Genomic DNA, 23,554 nt, shown 5'->3' on the forward strand with positions numbered 1-23,554 from the left:
AATGGCATAATGTGTGGCTCACATAGTAGATTACTCATTTTTGTGAACTATGTAACTATTCCGGTACATGATTAAATAAATAACTAACACTTTCTCCATTATGTAGTCTTCTTATAGCTTCAGCTAACGTAGCACTAATATCCAAAGTTTCCATCTTGGGACATTTAGCCAACTTATCTTGAATAGGTAACGAATTTGTACAAACCAATTTATCAATTTTGGAGTTGTTTAATTTCTCAATGGCATTTTTTGACAATATGGCATGAGTAACTATACAGACAACTTTTTGTGCATTATTTTCCAACAACACATCAGCCGCTTTACATAATGTGCCACAAGTATCAGCAATGTCATCAACAAGAATACATATCTTGTCAGTAACGTCACCAACTAAAACCATTCGTGAAATTTCATTGGCTTTTTGACGTTCTTTATGAATCAATGCAAATTGAATATCTAATTTGTCGGCTAAACTGGCAACTCGCTTAGCACCACCAGCATCAGGACTCACCATAATAATATCGTCTTTATTATATTTCTCTCTGATATAACGCAACACACTGGGTTCGGCATACAAGTTATCCACAGGTATGCTAAAAAACCCTTGTATTTGACTCGCATGTAAATCCATAGTAATAACATGGTTACACCCAGCAGTTTGTAACAAATTAGCAATCAATTTGGCAGTTATTGGAGCTCTTGATTTATCTTTTTTATCTTGTCTAGCATAGGGAAAACTAGGGATGACAGCAGTGATTCGTCTAGCACTAGCAATTCGACATGCATTAATCATAAATAATAATTCCATTACAAAATCATTGATCTCGGTTTCTCCACAACCAGTTTGCAAAATGTATACATCTTCATCGCGAACTGATTCACCAATTGCCACGGCTGTTTCGGTATTTGTGTATTGGAATGCACCCACGCGGGCAATATCAATGCCTAATTTGGCAGCTACTTTTTCACATAATTGAATATGGGAGTTCCCCGCGATTAATTTTATGGAGTTTTGTTGGTACGTGTGCATATTCAGGGAACAGTTAGGGGTGGAGTATAAAGTATGTTGTCACTAAGTCTTTCCAGTTGGATTTGGTCTTTTGAAAATTCGATGTGCTTTGTGAGATGTGTGAGCATCGCACAAAATTATATAATGCTACCAATCACATCGTGTATGAACTCAACCTAGGTATATGCCAATACAATTAATTATATTAATTTGAAAAAATTCTATATAGTTAGCTCTAAGGACCTCTATTTTAAAATTAAATCCTTTAGTCCCACAATCTCTCCCAATAAACTCAAATATTCCTGAATAATTGAGTTGAAAACCCACCAACTACCAAAACTATTTTCACTTGAATTGGGGTTTAGACTGACCCTATTTTGGGTACTACTACTTCCTTCTTCCATGGACTCCACTTGACTTCGTTGCTGTTGCTGCTGTTGTTGTTTCAAGAAAATATGCTTCAATATATCATTCAAAATAAAAGTAATGAAATTATTATACAATTGAATGGGGTACTTTGATTTAATATGCTGTGATAACGATTTTGTATCAATTAATGCTAGTAATGACTTCAATTTTGTCAATTCATGGGGGTTCAACACGGTGTTTGTGTTTGATGATGACGGTGGTTCCTTTGCATCAATAGGTTGTCCAATTGGTGTGACTAATTGTGCAACATTCTGCAATGGTTGTGTTGACGATTGGAGCGGCGCTGATGGCACCAGTTCTCCTACAATTGTTCCCACTTCTTGAGCACGAAGTAATGAAGAAGACTCCAATGGCTGAGTCTTTTCCCCATACTCACCAGTCAAGAACTTTAATAAATCTATCTTGAAAAATTCATCAAGTAGCGCAACTTCTTCGTTTATAGAATTGACCGAAATCAATCGTTTCAAATCCGATGCCGTATTGGGATCATATCGAAATCCAACCAAAGTTTGAATCAAATCATTAGATAAAATATCATTTTTGAAATTAAATCTTCCATCACCAACATTCGTTAATGAACTTGCACCATCACCACCAACACCACTCATTAGATTGCCTAAGTAATCATCTCCTTCTTGTACTGAAAAATCAGTAGATTTCACATCAAGAAAATTCTCTATGTCCCTAGCCATCATTGAATTGAGTTCTTGTTTATTCAACAATTTGATAAATGTAATTAACAAATCATTCAAATTGATCAATTTTTTAACCAAGTTTAAGAACTTGGAGACATTTTCCAACGGAAATAATGATGAATTCAATTTTAATATCTCTTGCGGTATATTATTGATCAAGTGTAGGAGGTTTAGACGTAAATTCGTCACCATATTGATATCAGCCGATGATTTAATTAGGAGCAAATATGGCAACACTTCAAGTATGATGATGGCGTATAGATGCAAATCTAGGTTGATGATGGTTTGTTCTTGTATCACTAATGGATTGAAAACTGATTTTAGTAAACTGTTCAACAAGTTTGATTTTTCAGTCAAGTTTGAATTGGTTAGCAAGATAAACTTGATCAAGTTTCGATCAATTACAAGTGCCTTTGAATAAATATCAGTCAACAACTTTGTAAACCAATTCTCTCGACCTTCGTCACTGAGAACAGTGAAATTAGACTCTAAGGGGAACATCAAATCCATTTTAACGAAAGACATTTGTGGAGGCGATACTGTTTGGGAACTGTGAGCATCGCTGCCTCTGGATCCCACCATCTGCTTCTCTTTAGCACTTGAACGGCTTCGTTTCCTACCTTGTCTTCTTGTTGTCACTCCCGTCGAAATCGCTCTAATTTGGGAATGAGCATCAGTTGGCAAACCTTCAGCAAACAACAATTCATTCAGTTCAACATTACCCTCACTAAACATTTCGTTCAATTTGGTCAAATCATGCTGATCACACAATTGTTTGATGTTATTATCAATAATGTGTTCATTCCAAACCACACCAAGATAATGATACCTTGACTCACCCCTACTGCCTAATCTTTTGATCGGTAAATTTGGATACACCATCTTGATCAATTTACCCAATTTTGACTGTCCAAGTATTAATTTCTGTTGTTCATTTGCCGTGTTTGATGAACTAGGATACCTTGTAATTAACTTTTGACAGATGATGAAATAAGTTTTGAATATAGATAGACGTGGTATGGAATAAGTCAGGGGGTCTTCAGCCATATTCAGTGGTACCTCAATCATCATATCATTCAAAATCTTAATGGCAAGAAACGTACGTAACAATTCATGATAATTTATAGAAAATAGTTTATTTGAACCGTCATCATCGTCATGGTTAGGGATAAAATCAACTAAAATAGCTGGGTTTTTAAAAACTTCCAATACTTGATTCATTATAGATGCGGCTGAATCATGAGAGTGTAAAGCAATTGGAGTCTTGTCGATTTTTTGATTGTAATTGAAATTTGCAGCATTGAGCAGAATTTGACGGTCATTGTTGTAAAGTAAATTGTAAAAATCATCCAAGGGGAACTGAGTATTAATTTTGCAGATCATCGAATGTAGATAAGAACCCATGTTGTTTCCATCAACGGTAAACAAGCCCAGGAGGAGATCATCGAGTAATGAATTGTTATTACGATGAAATCTGCGAGGGTGATCACTAGTGGGTATGTTTTCTTGTGCATCACCACCACTCCCTAAAGAAATCGAAGTCAAATGTGAAGAAATGGATAAAGCATTCTTTTGATGTCTCGGTGCAGCAGCTTGTGCAGTCGCAGCTGCAATTGGTACTGGTACCGGGGTAGGTGCAGTTGTCACCACTGATGCAGGTATCGATGGTGGACCAGATGTAATGGAAGAAGCTTGTATTGAAGGCTGAAGTGATCCACCCGAGAATATAGGTTGTTGAGGAGGATATTGCTTATTGCCACCAGTGGCCGGATTAATATTGTATGATGCTTGTTGTTGTGGGTTGGAATAATTGGTATCAATTGTAGGATATGCTGGCGAAAGTTGTGATAATGCTGGGTTGAATGCAAAAGATCCGCCAATTAATGGGTTTTGAGAAGAACTTTGTTGATACGGACGTTGATAGTTGGTATCAGTGTAGTAAGGTTGCTGTGAGGGGTTTGGTATAGATCGTACTTGCCGTTGTTGTTGTTGTTGTTGTCGTTGTTGTTGTCGTTGCTGTTGGTGGTAGTACGTTGGCTGATTTGGTGAACTTTGATATGGACCACCCTGTTGATAGTTGAAACTTGTAGATGTTGCAGATGGTGGAGCAGGTGGAGACGCTAGTGGGTGCTCAATATGTCTATCATATCCAGTAGAAGCAACACGTCTGCTAGAAGATCCTTGAGGTTGTGCTTGTGCTTGCTCCCGTGTCTGTGCCTGTGTCTGTGCCTGCGCCTGTGCTAGTGTTTGTCCCACTACATGCCCTTGAAACTCTTGATTATATAAATATTGACCACGTTGCTGTTGCAGACCCTGACGAAAACCAACATTTGTAGGAAGAGGTTGTGATTCATAAGCATAATTATACACGTCTTGTTCTTCTAATCTATTTGTGTGGGTTGGGAAACTACCCTGAGTGATTAAGGACGATGGATCTAGATTAGTATATGACGATGATGAAGGTTGAGGTTGCGGTTGTTGTTGAACAGGTATGTTAAACGCAGGAAGCTGTGGTTGTGTATCCTGTTTATCCTCCACAAAATGAAATCCACCTGGGTTCAATATAGATGATTTCTGCCGTTTATGGGGTGGTTTGTTCGGTGGCATAATTTGGCTTGAGGTGACATAAAAGTAGCTATATGGTGATGAAGATTATAGGTTTGAAGATTGTGTTAATGTAAGCTGCTTGGTTCTTCTGAGCTATTAGGAAGAACGGCTGATACTGTATGTTTATGTTGGTTCGTGGATAATGTGCAACGTGTTAGTTGACGTAATTATTGCTGACTACAATGATGGCAGTACAATAATTTCGAGTTCTCACTTTGGTACCATCCAATGTAACCTCGATAACAAGGCCTTTTTCGATTCAAAATCTGGTCTGTAGATAACCCACAAAATCAAAAGATATATTTGGAATATTTTTGGAATATTTTTGGAATATTATTTGAAAACTCGAAGATAGATATATTCAAGTTTATGCTCCGATTGAGTAATGATACTAAGATGTAGCTGATAATACGATTAAGTAGTGAGGTTGAAAAGTAATGTATAATATGTCTCGATGACTAGTATAGTGGAACCTGTATGCTTCGTTGGGGCGATAGATTTGATTTGTTTTGACCAATTGTTGAATTGATGTGTCCTTTCACTACTACCTATCACTTGCGATCTCTTTAATGACTTGTCAAGTAGTGTGGATAGGTCTTGTAGGTTATGTATACCCAGATAATTCTTCTAGTCTTGTGATGCGTTTCTCTGCAGGAAAAAATTGGGCCACAACAGAAATGATCTATAAGTTGGTTGGAAATCTGATGGATATTGTATCAACTGTAAGTCCTGGCGATGGTCCTTTCAAGTGAGGAGAAGCAACTTCTAAGAAATCAACTCGTGGCACTTATACCTTTGATACAAAGCGACATTTGAGTTTATTAAAGAATGCTGTCTAGTCTTTTATAGGATTCTCTTTCTCTCTCTCTAAAATGATCAAACACAAGTTACACAAACGAAAAAATGTAAACAAATGAAAAAAATTATAAATAAAATAAAATAAAATAAAATAAAAAATAAAAAATTCGCTTAGTTATGTGTAACTTTATTCAAAAACCTATGCCTATTCATTATTAGTATGGTATAATATGAAATAGAATCAACAACTGTATGAGAAATAGAACGTTAACTGGCATGTTAACGAAGATTCATCAGACTTCAGAAATTCAAAAAATGTGCGTACTAGCATTTATTATTGCAATTGATGAAGTAAGATACCAGTAATCTAAAACAACAAGATCTATAAAGTAAAACTGCTTTTGTTATTGATACGATTGTTGCCAGGGCAACAGAAACAAAAGGTGTGTGTGTAAATGTTGTTATTCAAACAATGCCAAAATGTAATTACCAAAGAGGATCTTCAGTAGATCCTTTTCAATGACTGTTTTTTGGTTTACATTACAACTTATAAAGTCATCATCACAACCAACCACACGTTCCAACCCGAGTTTATCCTTTTTTTCCCTTCTGTTTTTACCCTTGAGCCGCAATCTGCAACTAGTTGCATAGCCAGTGTAAGAAGTTACTATCTACATACTCCGAGGGCAAAGAGTGGCGCTATTGATACGTGTATCCATGGGAGTTTAGATGCGCACATGATAAATTTATTTATACTTGAATACCAAAACGCATACATATCTTATACGTTTAAGCTTGTTATTTTCTACTGTTTTGTACACGCCCCCTCCTTATTCTTGAATTGTGTAGAGCTTATTGTGGACGAATTACCTTAGCTTGCGTAGCCCCTATGTACCGAGGATCATTGTTCCTCGTACCTATCAACTCATAACCAAGAAAAAGAAGAAACCCAACAAAAGAATAGGCGGCCAGCGTATCTCATGAAGCTCTTCTAACTATGGTATAGAGTAGTTTCATCTAGATATCCCCACCGTATGTGAGTTCTATAATTCCTAGACTCCTCTACAAACTCACTTCAAAACAAAGTAACAGTACTCGTACTTTTTCTGTCAAATGAAATCGAATGCGCGTGTGTATAGTGCGTAGTGTGTAGTGAGTAGTGAGTACTGTATACCATAATCATCTCAATTGTAAACAAATACACAAAAGCTCATACATCACAAGAACACAAGAACACAAGAACACAATACATACATTCCATTCCAATACAAATATCCAATATACTCAATACCAAGCTACTATTACACCAAACTCAAATGAATACTAACCAATTTATAAGCTGAACTATCAAACCGTTCTATTCACAAAAGAAAGAATATCCCATCTTTTGTGTTACTTGTGCTTGACTCCATAATTTCACTGGAGATAGAGATAATGAATGTGAAAGGAATGTTTGGAAAAGGCTTTGCAATTTTCTCTTGTATTGTATAAGATAAAAATCATATTTCATTGTTTTTGTCCTGGCATCGCATATCATCTCATGTCTTCGTTTTTATGCCGCTTGTCTCCCTACCTCGCATCGAATTCGCATCACTTCGTAAATTATGATGAACGATTTGAAATCAACTATTTTTTAATAAATTACTCTCTATTCCAAGAGCTACTTTCGTATAGCTAGGACACTAAATACAATAATGTGATGATAAGAACAGCATCGTAAAAAAAACCTATGAAAGGTGAACTTTGAAGCAAATTGAAAAATCTCCATTAATATCGTGTCGCGTTGGAGTTACAAGATCGAAACACCATTTCAACTACAACTGCTTTTCTCTTACCATATGTGTATATTCAACAACTTTACATACCAGTTTTCCATTTCTTTTACAATCTATATCCTCCTCCAACTTACAATTTAGCTTTATCTCCCAATAATCCCTTAACCAAAACATCTTGCATTTCATTAGCGCTATCAACAAGGAACCATTTCAATTGGGCTGAACTCAAACCATTACCATATTTACATGAAATATGAACATGAATCCAATCATTGTTGATCAAATAAGCTAATCCAAATCCATCATCAATAACTTGTGACCAACCCCAAGATTGGAAGTACTCAGAAGGAACTTGTGATGATGAAATGTACCAAGTTTGAGAATAGGTGAAAATTGGATCAGTAAAAATTTCTGGGATTTCTTCACCTGGTTTCAACATTTGTTTCAATCCAAATAAATGACGATCAACACCTTTTCCATCGGCAGCTGATGACAAATAAGCAACGTGTTGTTTAGTAGCAGCTTGGAAAGTGGCAACTTTTTCTTCAATGGTAGCTTTTGGATTTGTCCAAGTTTCAACAAATTTCTTGGATTCGTTAGAAACAGTTCTACCAGTTTCAGTTCTTCCTTTTAAGAATTTTCTAGTTGCTGCGGATTCATAAGTTGGTCTAACCTTACCAGTCAATTTGTAATAAGCCAATTGCATCAACATTTGTACATACGCATCTGGGGAAGTCTTGAATTTTTTAATCAAGTTCTTACCGTAACCATAATGTTGGAAAATCTCTTCATCATGAGCAGCAATAGTAGCATCGAATTTAGCAACTGCAGAACCAATATTTTGCCTTGATGTTGGGTTTAAGTCAAATGGTAAAATGTCAGCTTTTCCAACTTTTGGAGCAACAGTGGCGATTTCAGCAATCAATTCATCAGGGTTAGTTTCAGCAATTTGCTTCAAAACTGTATTATTCATTTGCACAGTAGGAGTGGCATCCATTCTTGAATGTTCACCAAGGAAACCGGAATTACCATTGGCACTAACGAAAAATTCCAATGGTTTATCAAACCATCTATTTTGTCCATCCCCATGCCAGCAGTTCTTAGATTTTTCTTCAATGGTAATTGGATTGTTTGAATCTAAACACAACACAAATGCAGAAGCAAAAATATCGGTTAATGAAGCTTCATTAATTGGCGATTTTAAAAGATTATTGTATGCACTCAACCATTCATCCCTATTCAATGAAGTTAAAGCACCAACCGGTAAGCCTTTTGGAGTTGGATCATTCTTAACTTGTTGCAAGTAACTGTAAATCTCTCCCTTTGTTAATCTTTGACCTTGTTCATTATGAGTTGGAACCTTGTAAAAATTGTTTTTATAAACAACAATGAAAAATCTATTAGCATTAGCATCATAATGTTGAGTAACATCGGATCCTTCAGCTGGAACTCTTGAATTGTTAAACATGTACTTAAAAGCATTCATGCAGAAGGGATTACCTTTGATGACTTCTGGTTGTAAAGTTTCATTTTGAACTTGTTCAGCAAATTCAATAGTATAGTAAGCAATCAAAGTGGCTTTCAACAATTGATCTTGTCCAACTACACTTTTCACATCCTTATGAGAAAAGAAATACGAAACGAATGGAACAACAGGATCTCTATATGATAAATAAGCATAATCATCCCAAAATTCAGCCAACCAATTATCTTTATTCTTGGCAAATGAATTCAATCTTTGTTGTAATTCTTCACCAACCCCACCAGGTTTAATAAAATCTTCAATTTTGACTTTAGAATCTTGCAATTGTTGTTGATTCAAAAACGGTTCAATTGATTTAATATACTTGGCGGCCGTTTCTTGTAATTCAGGAACCGGTAATTTAGGCAATTGTGATTGTAATTTATAAGTTTCACCTTTTGCTGAACTAGATGAAAATGGCTTTTTGGTGGCTAAAATTGGCATTTTGAACAAGTTCTTTGATGTAGCTGTCGTTTTATTTAATGATAATAATTGTTGTTTTGTTAGACTTGATTTGAACATATTATGAATTTCAAAAAGTCACTTCTCTAATGGAATCTAGCTTGTAGTCTCTCAAGGTTAGATGTTTTAGAAGTGTTGGCAAGTTTTGTATGAACTGTGAAGAAAGGTGATTGAAAATTTGTTAATTTAGAGAAAATGTGGGTTCTTTTTATATATAATTTTTCGTAATCCCTCTTTTTAATTGGTTTGGATTGGAAAGATGAATTAGCGCCGGAAAAGAATTTTTCATTTGTGTAATTGTTGGGGGTCTGGTTTCTTTACTAAAACTCTTTTGTGGGGTGGTTTGTAGTAGTTATTTGATTTGATTTTTTTCGTATATCACTAGAGCATATACACTGCAGTATGGATGTAATGGAACCTTCCAATTGTGGTTCAACTTGCACGACAATTTATTTTTCTACCTCGGTAAAAAAAAGAGAGCACACTACAGACACAAAATATCACATACAAACCGTTTCATTCTAATAGAGCCGCGGAACTTCAACAGTATTCTGTCAAGATGGATATTTTGTATGTGTGAAATTTCGGACTTAATAACATGTCTGGTCTACATAAGTAATAACCTTTCCAACTGGTGTTTGTAGATAAAGAAGCCACCTCCACTTGAAGGTGGATGTAACCCCTTATCTCGGTTTATGGCTGAAGGTTCCGCTTGAAAAGTTCGTATATTTACATTCACATGGAATTTAATCACAGTTTCTTATGAAAGAGACTCGTATGCGCATAAATTTATAGTCGATCGACATTATTCAGTCATGAGCCAAATGACTATGTATACAAGAAGAAAATATCAATATATAGGAAATCTTGATGACGATGCTTTACCTAGTGATAACCCTCGGACATTTTTCGAATCACACAAAAATGGCTATAGGAGTTCTAAAGTTCAATGTCAGCCTTAGGAGATACGCTGATTATGCAATTAGTCTATAGACTAGAGACTCGTGTCTGCACAACCCACTGAGCCTAAAACTAAACCCAACACCGTAATTGAAAAATTCTACCGATTCTGTCTTATGACGTAGTTCACTACGCGCATTCTTCTTCAAACAACGGCTGTAAATCTCGGCCGATGAGACCAAATCTAAACAACAAAAAATTCAGAAAAAAAAACCGGTAAAAGACGTGTACTAAAGTCCACAAATCATTAGAGAGGCTATACAGCACACTTCAAGGTTCATTCTACTCAACGACCTCACACCACCGTTTGTTTTAACCAAGTTCATGAGTGAGGCTTCTAAATTAAGATATGGTGCAGCGGTATTTTTCTTTATTTGGTATATCGTAATTTCCACCGTAGCAAACACTGGATTCATTGAAATACTACTAAAATTCAGACATCGGACTTTGCTTTCATCCACCACTAAAACCAAACGAAGTCGTCGTTACAAAAAAGAAACAGGGGAAGAACTCTCTGAAAATGATGCGAAATTGACATATGAAGGAGTCACCATAATACGACCTATAAAGGGAATTGACCCTGAACTTAGTTCATGTCTTGAATCATCACTTGTACAAAATTACCCCCTGGATAAAATCCAACTTTTATTTTGTATTGATGATCCCCAAGATGCTAGTATTCCAATTATAAGGAAATTGATCAACAAGTATCCCACCATTGATGCAGAAATATTAATTAGTGAAAATTTTAATCCGAAGACGAATAGTAGTAGTGAACATTATGGACCTAATCCAAAAGTCAACAACTTAGCAAAGGGGTTTCTCAAAGCAAAATATGATATTCTATGGGTGATGGATAGTAATGTTTGGGCCAGTTCAAATATTTTGCGAAATTCTGTCTTTACAATGAATATGAATTTGAACAATGGGAGGAAATTGGGGAACAAACGTCCTGTGAAATTGGTGCATCATGTACCGTTGGCAATGTGTATCGATTCAAATGGAGGAATGGATGATTGTGTGATAGATTTAGAAGGGAGTGTGACACCAACCAATTCAGAAGATGATTCTGATTATGCTTCGGTCACATCACAAAGTTCAAACTTGACCAACAGAAAAGCATCACCAAGTCCACAACTCAGCCTAGATCAACAGTTACACCATGTTCACCATTACAATGAATCCAGGAAACTTCTCGGGGCAAAGTTGGATGATATGTTTCTCCATTCATCTCATTCTAAGTTTTATGTCGCTTTAAATAACTTGTCAATTGCTCCTTGTGTCAATGGCAAATCCAACATGTATCGAAAATCGGACTTGGACCAAGCGGTTAAACTAATCCCTTATAAGAACTCACCTTTTTTTAGTGACCCAAAAGTCAAATCTGATGCTCAATACTATACATCCTTAGGTTTAGGACATGCCATCAAATTTTTCGCTCGATACATTGGTGAAGATAACATGATTGGAATTGCTTTGTGGGAGAATTGTAATGGACGTACTGGTTTAACTGGTGATGTTGTTGTACAACCATTGAGTCGACATGATAACACAGTACAAGATTACATGCAACGTCGTATAAGATGGTTACGGGTGAGAAAATATATGGTGTCATTGGCTACGTTTATTGAACCAACAACTGAATCAATCGTATGTGGGATCTATGGAACATTTGCTATATCAACATTATTCTTCAACCAATGGTTTTCGATAAAATGGTTCTTGTTGCATATGACAGTTTGGTGCTTGTCTGATTTCATTCAATACAATATACTTATCAACCATGTTAAATCTACAACATCAGCCAATGTGACGTATTTACCACGATGGATGGATAATATACATGTGGTGCATTCATGGGGAGAAGTTGTCGAATGGTTGCAAGTTTGGGTTTTGAGAGAAGTATTGGCGTTACCAATTTGGTTTTCTGCCATGTTTGGTCATGAAATTGATTGGAGAGGAAGACCATTCAAGATTAAAAAAGATTTGACTGCTGAGGAGTTGTGAGGGATGCACTGAGCTTATTGACGGTCTATGTATTATCACAATATCAACCTTTTCTGTATATATCAAACAAAAGCTTTGTATCATAGTTTATTGATTGGTTGGTCGATTCGTAGAACACCTTATATAGATCCTGATCAGGAAAAAGGGTATTATGTTTGTGCAATATATTCTAATTTTGTGTAGTGAACAAAACAATGAGGTTTCACTAAAGAATCTCTCTTTATTGTTCTGTTGTTTCTTTGAGGAAAAGTCGAGATTTGCAAAGAATGGGAGGTTGCATGATCTTGTTCTCTTCAAGTGGACTAATCCAAGCTTATCAAACAAATCTCCCGCCTCCTACTTGGTCCTGAGCCCCTGATTTGCATAGACACACGCTTTCTCTTTTTTTTTGACCAAGTCGTGTAAAAACTTGGCATTAGAAATGTTTAATTATCCCAATTGGGAAAAGAAGTTACAATGAAAGATTTCTGTAATTGGGGTGCTTGATAATATAGTTTAAACACGCGCTTTAACCCTATTAGACTGGTAGTGTTTTATGCACCAGAAAACATAGGACTTAAGCAGCTTGTTACTACTGGCCGTTATTTGTCTTGTACCGAATAAAGTTTGTGGTTGTAGTGATGTATCTCATCAACAAGCAGAGTCAAAGAAGTTCATCACTTTCATGCTCCAGAAATGGATCAATGACACCATTATGCATCGTACTTCATTACGTACATAAAGATTTCCTACAGTGGGAAATACATTTCCGTTAGGTCAAAACTAAGACTTTGCATAATATTGCTACATTTAGGGGTCATAATTACCGATCGTCAACATTACATAAAATATTCGCTGCTCTTATACAAAATTCGATTACTGTGGAGGAGGTAGTTCTTGTGGGATAAGTTCATCGGTGTTTTATCAAAATGTACTCTCTCTGAACATTTGATTTGACCTCCGCAGTGGGTGAGTATTTTCTTTTTTTGTCTTCTTGTTTAAAGAGTGAATGTATTATAAAGTGTCTATTGTCTTTTCTATTAATAGCAAAAAAAACAGTGGATACGGAGTGTCCCTTTGATCTTTACGAGGTGTCTGTTTAGCACTAATGAAATGTCCAACTGACACACTATATCATAGTCTCTTGAGTTTAATCTCTATCTTCGCAGGTCAGTTACCTTAAAGTTTGAAGTTTCAATGTGTAAAGTCCGTTCTTTAGTTAGTGTCTCCTCTCTCTCGTAAAACAAATCAATAAAAAATTTCCCACACGCACTTCACTAGCACATGTATTTTTTCTTTCATATTGTCTCTCTCTTTAGATCAAAGACAATATACTACTAATCACAACTTATTTTTATCCCCAACAAATCAATAGCCACAAGGGATTGATTGATTGACATATCATTAAATTCTACTTTGCATAATATACACAAGCAGCCACTCTTTTCTTCAGCATACGACTTGAATTACCATACCTCGTTTAAACCCCCAGCCTATATATCCACTTACAACATGACAGAGGTAGAATTAAGCCAGTCGCTCAACGCACACCAACCAAACAGCAGCAATACTACTCCCACAGCGAACCATAGCAATTACACTACTCCGAGGTCAACTGAAGCAGCGGCAGGGTCCTTGGATCATATACATAGCCCTTCCCAAAATTATCACAGCCCAAATTATAATCAACGTGAAGTTTGCAAAAAATGCAATCAACTTATAATTGAGGGTCATGCGTATGAGTTGGGTGAAGATAGATGGCATATCGATTGTTTCAAATGTTCCAAATGTGACACATCACTAGGATGTAATTCAAATTTTCTTGTTTTAGGAAATGGAAACCTAATTTGTTCCAACTGTTCATACAATTGTAAGCAATGTGGAAGAAAAATTGATGATTTGGCAATATTGACAGGTGATCAAGCTTACTGCTCAAGTTGTTTCAAATGCCGTTCATGTAAACGGAAAATTGAGGACTTGAGGTATGCAAGGACATCAAAAGGATTATTTTGTATGGATTGTCATGAAAAACTAATGGCCAAAAAGAAGAGGTATGATGCTAAAAAGAAGCAGTTGGCAACTTTACAAGAAAAACAAAGCCAATCTCTGTTAGTCGGAGCAGGTGACGCAAGAACTCTTGATGAATATAGAAGAGCATCAGCAAACAGCTCAAGAAACAGTTTAATTCAATCATACATGACAAATACCTATAATGGTGAACAGAGCAAGAGTCGTTCTACCACTAGTCTTTACAGACAGGGAGAAAATAACTCGCAGTTGTCAATGAATTCAAACAAAAACAAAACATTGCCAAAGGCGCCTGTACAGACTACTTCTACCAGCTCGAACTCCCCAGCATCTAACAGAGGAGATAATCAAATGTCAACTGCAATCAGTTACGCTAATCAGTCATCACAGGACCAAGTACTGTCAAGAGCTTCCCCAAGCCACTCACACGCTTCAGAAAAGTCCAACAGTCAGGAAGTGGCACGTGAGAGACCAAGAAAGAGATCTAATGGCAACCCTAGCCCTGCGGTGCTTCTGCCTGAAAATGATTTCTCAATTGAAGAGGTGCAAAATAGTTCAGATTCAGACACAAATGAACCTGACACCATGAAACAGACCAAAGGTACATCGTTAAGAGCAAAAGCTTCAAATGTTAAGGGCCAACTTGATTCGCGATCTGGTCACAACTCACCCATCAATTCAACAACCGCAAAGATTTCTCAACTGCTGAATTCCGACAAGTCTATTTGTCTAGATTTCCCTGATGCCAATTCTGACTACCCTGCCAGATCGAAACAACGTAAATACTCGAACAATAACCAGTTAGATGCCCCTGCTGATTTGAAGCCTTCATCAGGTAAGAATGGAGATCCAGCAAAACACCTTACTCCTCAAACTGTACCTCAAGAGGTCGCAGGTGACGTCAAGAGTAAAAACTTGTTGATATTATCACCAGGACAATTTCATGATAATGAGTTCCACAGTGCCACCATGGGCTCTCCATTAATTGATTCTCCAGGTACTTTGCTCAGTAGAAGTTCGAGTAATGACAATAGGTTGAAGGCTCAGAGCTTGACTATAGAACAAGAGCAATATTCTAGATCACAGTGTCCTTCACCATATGCAAAAGCAAACAGACAGGCGAGAGTAGTGGAGATGAATGACGAAATACAAACGGATGCAGTGCCCGTTGACAGTGATATTACGACGAATCTGAATCTGGCTTATGCTACCCCACAACAGCTGAGACATAGAGCAACTTCTGGGGCTGGAAATGGATCACTCCCTACTGGTGCATCTTTGTCTTCGCCACCTCCAAAAATGCCGGTACCAGATACTCCTACAAGAAATAGGGAACGTTTACAAGGATTGAAATTTGATGAGTCTGTTGCACATGGATTGGGCTTGGAAGGGGTGACATATAATGATGACTCAAATAAAATGGCCATGGATCAAGAAGTTGAGCAACGAGAATACATGAAGCAGATACGTCAACAGCAGGAACAAGAACAACGGGGACATTCTGCCCTGTTGACCTCACAAAGAGCAAGAGAAGATTCAAATAGACAATCGCGAAGCGAATATGCACAAGCTCCATTTTCAATTAATCAATCCCCACAAATCATTGGCAATGCCACACCAGCAGTCACTAATTTGGAAGAAGAAAATGATGAGGATCAAGCACAGGGTGAGCTGCCACTGCAACCACAAAAGCTATCTCGTACTACATCACTTATTCGTAATTTGAAGCATAAACGTTCAGTTTCAGGAGGAAATCAATCTAAATTTGGATTCTTCAAATCTTCACCAAGAGAAGATGTCAACAAAGGACAGTCAACGCATACAAGACACATTTCTGATGGTTCGATTGCAAGCAGTACTCTTGCAGGGATTAACTCGGTACATTCCCACTACTTTACCTCGCCAGGTCAAATTGACAATAATAAGAACAATGGATTTGATAGATTTAAAGCGCCTTATAGTCAAACCCATGCAAGACTGACATCTGATTCAACCATATTTTTCGATGGCGATCCATTTGACATCAAGGCAGTGAAAGTAGAGGTGCAGAAATTGTCTGCTGAAAAGTTGAACTTAGATTTGGAGATCAAACGATTGAAGCAGGATAAGTTGAAACTTGGTGATCAATTGAAATCCATACAACTGAATTTCACTGATGAAACTATTAAATATGACAATTTGGTTAATGAAGTTAAGGATTTAGAGGAGAGGAAATTGTATTTAACTCAACAGAATAAAGAGTTGGCTGACCAAAATGAACATCTCAAGGCGTTACGAAAGCAGCATCACATGAAGCAACAAGCTTCCACGTCTACTATACACAATTTTGGTAGTAGTGATTCCGAGGGATTAGGTGATGATGTATCTACCAGTTTTAGTACAACATCTACCGTGGGAAGAGATGGTAAAGGTACTGGATATATTGACCATCATACACATCATACACATCATACACATCAGCAACAACAACGCCAACAACAACAACAACAACAACAGCAGCAGCAGCAACAGCAGCAGCAACAGCAGCAGCAACCCTCGGTACCACAGCCAGCTGTCACTGAAGATGAGCAAACTCACAAAGCTACGAGATTGAAATTTTGGAGAAGAGCCAAAACTGGAGCTCCTCAGGTTGTCTCTACAAATAATGGCAACAACAATATCTCTACACCATCAATGCCACATAGCGTTTCGTCACAAGCTTTACGTGTGCCGGGATCAAATAATGGTAATGGTAATGGCAATGGACAGAATACCAGTAGCAAATTCAGCAGATCGACATCTACAAACATCCTCGATTCATTCTTAAATCCTGATTACAATGGGTCCAACTCTAGTGGATTACAATTGACGAAATCAAAATCAGGCTCATCCATTTCATTATTCAGTGCTACATTACAACAACGTGCCGAGTATGAGAAAACCCCGATTCCATTAATTGTAACTCGTTGTTTAATTGAAGTTGAAAAAAGAGGTTTAGAGGTTGAAGGAATTTACCGTATATCGGGTGGAAATTCCGCAATAGTTGCCATTGAAAATGCCTTTAACAATCTAGGACAAGATCCCGATGACAAGCAATTATCGAAATTGAATGAATTGTTAGACGGTGATATACATGCCGTGACATCAGCATTAAAACGATACTTGCGCAAATTGCCCGATCCTGTGATTCCAGTGGCTCATTATGATGAATTTATTAGAATTGCCCATTCACAACAAAACAAGGAATCTCGGTTAGATTCATTAGCTTCATTAATTGCAAAATTACCAACTGCTAATAAATCAGTGCTACATATTCTTTGTCAACATTTGCATAAAGTTGCCGCGTTACAAGAAATTAATCGAATGGGAGTCAAGAATTTGAGTGTGGTGTTTGCACCTACTTTAGCTAGAGATGAGACTGGTGAGCGAGAAATGGTTGATATGGGTAATCGAAATGATATGACTGAGTTGTTGTTGACTGAATTCAATAGAGTGTTTAGACAATTTTAAGAAAGATTGTATAAATAACACAATTTGTTTGATTTTGTATTGTTTCAAGTAATTTTCTCTCTATGTACATGCATCGCAGGTGAATTACTCACCTCTGGATTTCTCTACTAATGTATGTCTTTAATTTGGGGATTCAGAAACATTTCGTACCTTCGATGCCCAACTCGAAGTAAATGTTCAATAGTACCAAATTGTTTCTTGGGTAAATTTTGATACTTGCTAAATTCTTCTCGTACATAGGATCTCCAATGTGGTTGAGTTTCTTTAGGTTTAGTATAGATACATCGTTGACATTGACGATACAAATGTAGTACTTCTTTCTGTAGTCCTGATAATCTGGCCATTGGTTCGTCAGTTCTTACACTTTGAAGTCTTTTTTCCTTCTTTTTTGATATGAATTTCACTTGTGTACACTTTTAGGCACTGTTTAGCTCGACTTTCTAATTGCGTGTATCCAAAATTGTGTTATTGTAAGTAATGACCACAATGATGACGTAGTTAGTGATTCAAGTAGATTGGTGCGTTATAAAGAGTGAAAAGAGTTTTTGAAGAAGCAATAAGAACGGGGGACAATGACGCAAAATCAGAATTTTCACTGTGAGATCTAAGTGACGCAGATTATAGTTTTGTGACAATGGCTCAATTAGGGTAATACACCTTTCAAAAGATCAAGTTAACTGTGTATGCCTTACATTGTTGTTCAAACTTCCTTCTTTTAATTCTATTTTGCTTTACTCTATATACAAGGGCTCTGTTTGAATGCAACATGGCTTCATTGGGGAACAAAGGCTTAGACTATGAAGAGCTACCTTCCCCTCTCCGAAACCAACGTTTGATAGGAAAAATCCCACTTAGGTGCACTTAGATACATATTAGTCAATCTCAGCCTACAGCACACACTCTTTGCCCTTACAAACCCATCAGTCGTCTTATTATGTTTTTCTATTGTGCTGTTTCTCATTGTTGTACGTGGTTTATTCAATTGAGTGTGTGTATGACAAATATCTTTCCCTTTTCACGACATCAAAATCAAACGGCATTTTCTGATCCAATATATTTTACGCAATAACTTATATAAATTAGACTAGGATTTACTCAGTATCAATAATATAACGACATATAGAGATAAAGTGACTTTGTTAAATACGTTATATTGATTGACTTATACGTAGATCATCTACTACCATCATATAGTTATTGCCTCATTGCGTAATACATAAAAATCACCCGCAACAGCATTTCATCATTTTTTTTTTCTTCACTCTTTCCCAGTCGACAACAACATACAATATTACGCAACATCAATTTCATTTAAGCAAATCATTAATATCAATCAACAACCACCACCACGTCACACCTTCATCATCTATTATATCGCATTCCTTCCCACACATATCAGCATCTACACGCCATAACACTAGTTTATTTCAACTTGTAATTACCAAATGGCACATGAATCCAACAAAAGAAGTCAGCATCTATCTCAAACACCACTAGCTATGCAAGGCTTACAAGAACAGCATCATCCATTTAGCCTGTCCAATGGCAACAATATACATGGTCATGTAAATGTTAATAATAATCAATCATCATCAGTACTAAACTCACCAGGTACACCACAACACTTGCGTTACAATTCAAACAGTAGTAATGTCCGTACAAATATGCGCAAGGCTGCTTTTAATCATATGAGAACACCAACACCATCATCTTATGATATTCCATCCAGTCCGAAGGTGAATCATCAAAATACTCAATTGCCACATCAAAACCATTCTGATCTGTCTGATAGCAATGCTATTTTGGATCTGGTTGCCCATGATGTTGAAACAAGTACAAATACACGTTCGCATTCACTAAGGCTGAAATTGGCGCAACCTTTGGGAAGTAATCAACTACAGAATACTGATCAAAGTTATTCAGAGCAACAGCAGCAACAGCAATCACCACGTCGTCAGCAGCAGCAACAACAATCGCAACAACAGCAACAGAGAGCCATGTCCGATGAGGAGCAACAATTGGCAACAAAGTTGAAGGAGACTTATAAAAACATTGTCAACTACGAAGAAGTTGTACAAAAGAATTGCATCGAAATCACTATCAAAATCAACCAACTCACGGCTAGCTCAAATCCTAGTATGGTTTATAGCAACCAACTAGTAAATCAAAACCTATCCAGCTCATTAAACTCCAATTCATCGATGAATTTCAATCCTACCAGAACTTCTGAGCTACTGAATGATCTTTGGACGGTCTATCACCATAACATGACTTTATTGGACAATTATTACGATTTTTTAGTCACATCACTAAAGCCTTCATCCAATCAAACACAATTCAAAACGGGTAAAAATATTGTTGAACTATACAAAATCCCCCGTAGGATGTGGGTTTACGGAATCGTTGGATTTTTGGAAGTCTTAAAGAATATCATGGGTATTTTCCAAGATCACGAAATTTGTGCATGCTTTATCTCCCATTGCTTTAACATTATATCAAACTTGACTGACCCAATATTGGAGATGGAAGGATGGTGGGCAGAAAAATTGGGAGATTTATCTAGAATGGCAATAGCATTGTACTCGTCTAAATTTATTGATTGGAAAATTAGTGCGGAGTATTGGTATTCTGTTTCAATGAAGACACTTTATGGACATGGTAAAATTCATTATCACATGTGTACTGTACAACAAGATAATTTGGATGCATTAGTTAATATTAGCAAGTCAGTCACTTGTCGTGACCCATTTGTGCCTACACAACATTATTTGAGATTAGTTGTTGAAAACATTTGCACTCAAAGAAATATTCTTTCTCTATTGGAGCTTCCCATTATTGACTTTATTAAAATTCACAAGGTCTTGCTCAGCATATATAATGGACGTAATAGTGAAAGCACCTCAGTGGAAAATATTCATGATTCGCAGTTACAGTATGGTATAGATTTGGTAACAAGGTATGGATTAACGTTTGGTTCTGATTCCAATGGATACAACTTCTTTACAAGAGAGATTTACAGTTCAGGAGGAATGACGATAAATGATCCACAGGGCCACCTGTATTATCAGAAATTACCACCTCAACATCCACTGCAAATACCTACTCAGATACCATCACAACCACTTCAAGCTCCCTCAGCGACAAATACTTTGGAAAAGATGAATTTCTGGTTCAATAAAGGCTCATTGTTTGCCATATCAAATATTAACCATCTAATTGGGTTTGGTGATGCCAAGAACCCATTTGCAAAACTTTTCGAGTTACCAGAAGCTTTAAAGGAGAGAAAAGACAAGAAAGATAGAAAAAGGAAATCAAGAAGTGTATCTCAATCCGAAGATATCATTCCACCTAATGCAAGTGGTGGCCCCAGTTCAGGTCTCAGTGGTGGTGGTGTTGATGGACAATCGGTCGTTGCTGCCCATTTGCACAATTATGATTGGTTTTACAGCTTGGAGTTTATCAACAAATCTGTATTAGAGTTATCAATGAGGATTTTAAATCATTATTTGGTTGGACCAAAACAAGCATCAACTGGTCATGTTATCGTTTGGTTATATTTTTTGATCTGTGTGGGAGAAGGGGTTAAGAAGTACCCAGTGTCACAACCCATGTTTGACTGGTTATTCAAGAACTTGTTCCCTTGGGAGTCATTTATCAATTATTTGAATTCGTTGTTGACATTTGTTAAAAATAGTCCTAAATTATGTGCATTGTACACTCAGTATTTACAAGTACCTTATATTGCTTGGTTTTGTGAAAATGAGTTTCTTCCCGAGGTTTGGAAATGTTGGGGAACTTTATGGTTTGATTTCATTTGTGAAAAAGGTGATTATGTTGACGTTGAAGAAGCTGGGATCAAGAATAACAACTTGTTTGATTTACCTGTTAGCGGCACTTTCCCAGTATTGAATATGCCAAGTGATTCATTTGATCAGAAATCAAGAAACCAAATGGAGAATGATAATGATGAACGAATTGTTCGTATAATCTTGTTGGCAAGAACTTTGGCAGATGAATATGATTTCGGTTTAGTTCGCACGAGCACCGATTTCAAATTCGATCAGAATGCATATAACAACCCTACAACTGATCCATTTGCAGAACAGTTTATCAATGATGATCGATTCACCACTAATAGCTTTTGTCAACCAATATCTCCAGAAAATTTGACTAGTGAAGCTAATGCAAACCTCACACCTTTGCAAAAAGATGAAATGTGGTTTGGTGGGTTAGATAGTCATCTTTATGAGGATGAGAACTTAGAGTTGGAAGATGATATCATTGATGATGATGAAGACGATGGGGAGGATGATAACGAAGATGATATCCTTGGCGATGAAGAGGATATTCGTTATGATGATGAAAACGATTTGGAAAAGCATTACCCCGGACTTCCAAACCACAACTTTAATCAACAAAGTGGTGGTGGAGAGATGTTTTACAATGATGCATTCATCGGTAACCCAACTGATCCGTTGACATTGGGTACTCTCAACAACGATGATATTGAAGGAAACTTTGGTGACAAGATTGACAGTAACATTACCTATGTGACATTGGACACCAATATTTGGCTCAAACATTGTGGACGTATTTTCAAATGTGTGAGAAATGGAGTTTTGAAAATCACAATCCCATTGATTGTGTTTCAAGAATTACGAGCATTGAGAAAATCAGCTGAAGCTACTATTGCTGATGCAGCTACACGATCGGTAATCATTATTCGTGAACTCTATCTCACACGAGAAGTTGTTCCTTTGAGATTCGACGGTACAGTTGCTTCTGATATCAATGAAACTATTGAGTTTGAAAACAATTCCAACTGGAGATCAAATGTCGATGAAACGATCTTACATGCAGTAAATGAACATGATGAAATGGGCAAACGATTGATGAAGGGACTCAATATGAAACTATCACCATATACTCGGTCATCACCAGTTGCTAATGACGAATCATACCAATACTATGCAAACTCCATCAATCAACAACAACAACAACCCGGAGGACACTACGAACAGTATTCACAAGAGGGGGGTCAACATAACCCATATGGTCACAGTCATCATAATCCTAACTTCTCCTACTTCAAAAAAGATGCACCGATTTTGAATTCTCGTATGGCCAAATTGTTCAAATATTGTATATTGATTACTGATGATCGTAACATGAGATTACGAGCAAAGACAATAGGATTGACTTCATTCCAGAGTAAATGGTTGTTTAGTCAATTAGAAACAGTGTTTGCAGATAGATGTATAGATTAAAACAACAATGCATATACATTTATAGTACAATAGCGTATGGTGTCTAGTGTGTCTAGACCCTTTTGCTTTTGGTTGACATGTGCTGATAAAAGCAATACAAGCTAAAATTGGAATACTCCGAAAAGAGAAAAATTGGCGCGTAAGAAAACAAAGAGTACCGAGTTGTAAGGAGTCTGTAGAACTTATGGACTCAAAAAGTTCGTCGGTGAAAAATTCCATACCTAAACAGAAGTCTCACATATGTGAATTGTGAATACGCAGCTCGCCAATTGTTTATGAAATTGCTTTACAGCAATCATACCCCATGTTGGAGTAGAGTCCAATAAGAAAAGTGATATACAGTGCGGCACCTATGACCTAAGTCCCGGGTTTCGCTAATAGAGCTAGAAACGATGACGTAACTCCCCGAATTGTTTTGAAAAATGGCTGGTTGAATAGCCCCAATTAATGATAAATTTGTCCAAATATGGTCCAATCTTTACATACAGAATCAAAAATAATAATAAAGACGTTTATTACACAAAAAT

At 36.8% G+C, this 23,554-nt stretch overlaps 7 protein-coding genes across 7 annotated transcripts; 3 read left to right on the forward strand and 4 right to left on the reverse strand. All coding sequences in view use genetic code 12, as the record gives it.

Annotated features, from left to right (window-relative positions):
- Positions 1–55: 55 nt before the first annotated feature.
- Positions 56–1,030, reverse strand: CORT_0E01330 (Prs4 protein; the record flags this gene model as incomplete). The annotated part of the gene is made up of 1 exon (XM_003869805.1): positions 56–1,030. The coding sequence occupies one exon, from the start codon at positions 1,028–1,030 to the stop codon at positions 56–58; it is 975 nt and encodes a 324-aa protein (XP_003869854.1).
- Positions 1,031–1,254: 224 nt separating this feature from the next.
- On the reverse strand, positions 1,255–4,740 carry CORT_0E01340 (Rfx2 transcriptional repressor; the record flags this gene model as incomplete). Its single annotated transcript, XM_003869806.1, has 1 exon — positions 1,255–4,740. One exon carries the CDS (start codon positions 4,738–4,740, stop codon positions 1,255–1,257), a length of 3,486 nt encoding a protein of 1,161 aa, XP_003869855.1.
- Positions 4,741–7,443: 2,703 nt separating this feature from the next.
- On the reverse strand, positions 7,444–9,357 carry CORT_0E01350 (Cat2 major carnitine acetyl transferase; the record flags this gene model as incomplete). Its single annotated transcript, XM_003869807.1, has 1 exon — positions 7,444–9,357. One exon carries the CDS (start codon positions 9,355–9,357, stop codon positions 7,444–7,446), a length of 1,914 nt encoding a protein of 637 aa, XP_003869856.1.
- Positions 9,358–10,581: 1,224 nt separating this feature from the next.
- CORT_0E01360 (Hsx11 UDP-glucose:ceramide glucosyltransferase) lies at positions 10,582–12,264 on the forward strand (the record flags this gene model as incomplete). The annotated part of the gene is made up of 1 exon (XM_003869808.1): positions 10,582–12,264. The coding sequence occupies one exon, from the start codon at positions 10,582–10,584 to the stop codon at positions 12,262–12,264; it is 1,683 nt and encodes a 560-aa protein (XP_003869857.1).
- Positions 12,265–13,755: 1,491 nt separating this feature from the next.
- Positions 13,756–17,760, forward strand: CORT_0E01370 (Rga2 GTPase-activating protein (GAP); the record flags this gene model as incomplete). The annotated part of the gene is made up of 1 exon (XM_003869809.1): positions 13,756–17,760. The coding sequence occupies one exon, from the start codon at positions 13,756–13,758 to the stop codon at positions 17,758–17,760; it is 4,005 nt and encodes a 1,334-aa protein (XP_003869858.1).
- Positions 17,761–17,867: 107 nt separating this feature from the next.
- On the reverse strand, positions 17,868–18,104 carry CORT_0E01380 (hypothetical protein; the record flags this gene model as incomplete). Its single annotated transcript, XM_003869810.1, has 1 exon — positions 17,868–18,104. The coding sequence occupies one exon, from the start codon at positions 18,102–18,104 to the stop codon at positions 17,868–17,870; it is 237 nt and encodes a 78-aa protein (XP_003869859.1).
- Positions 18,105–19,205: 1,101 nt separating this feature from the next.
- CORT_0E01390 (hypothetical protein) lies at positions 19,206–23,027 on the forward strand (the record flags this gene model as incomplete). Its single annotated transcript, XM_003869811.1, has 1 exon — positions 19,206–23,027. The coding sequence occupies one exon, from the start codon at positions 19,206–19,208 to the stop codon at positions 23,025–23,027; it is 3,822 nt and encodes a 1,273-aa protein (XP_003869860.1).
- Between the last annotated feature and the right edge of the window lie 527 nt (positions 23,028–23,554).

Source organism: Candida orthopsilosis (assembly GCF_000315875.1).
Source record: "Candida orthopsilosis Co 90-125, chromosome 5 draft sequence".
Taxonomy (NCBI): Eukaryota; Fungi; Ascomycota; class Pichiomycetes; order Serinales; family Debaryomycetaceae; genus Lodderomyces; species Lodderomyces orthopsilosis.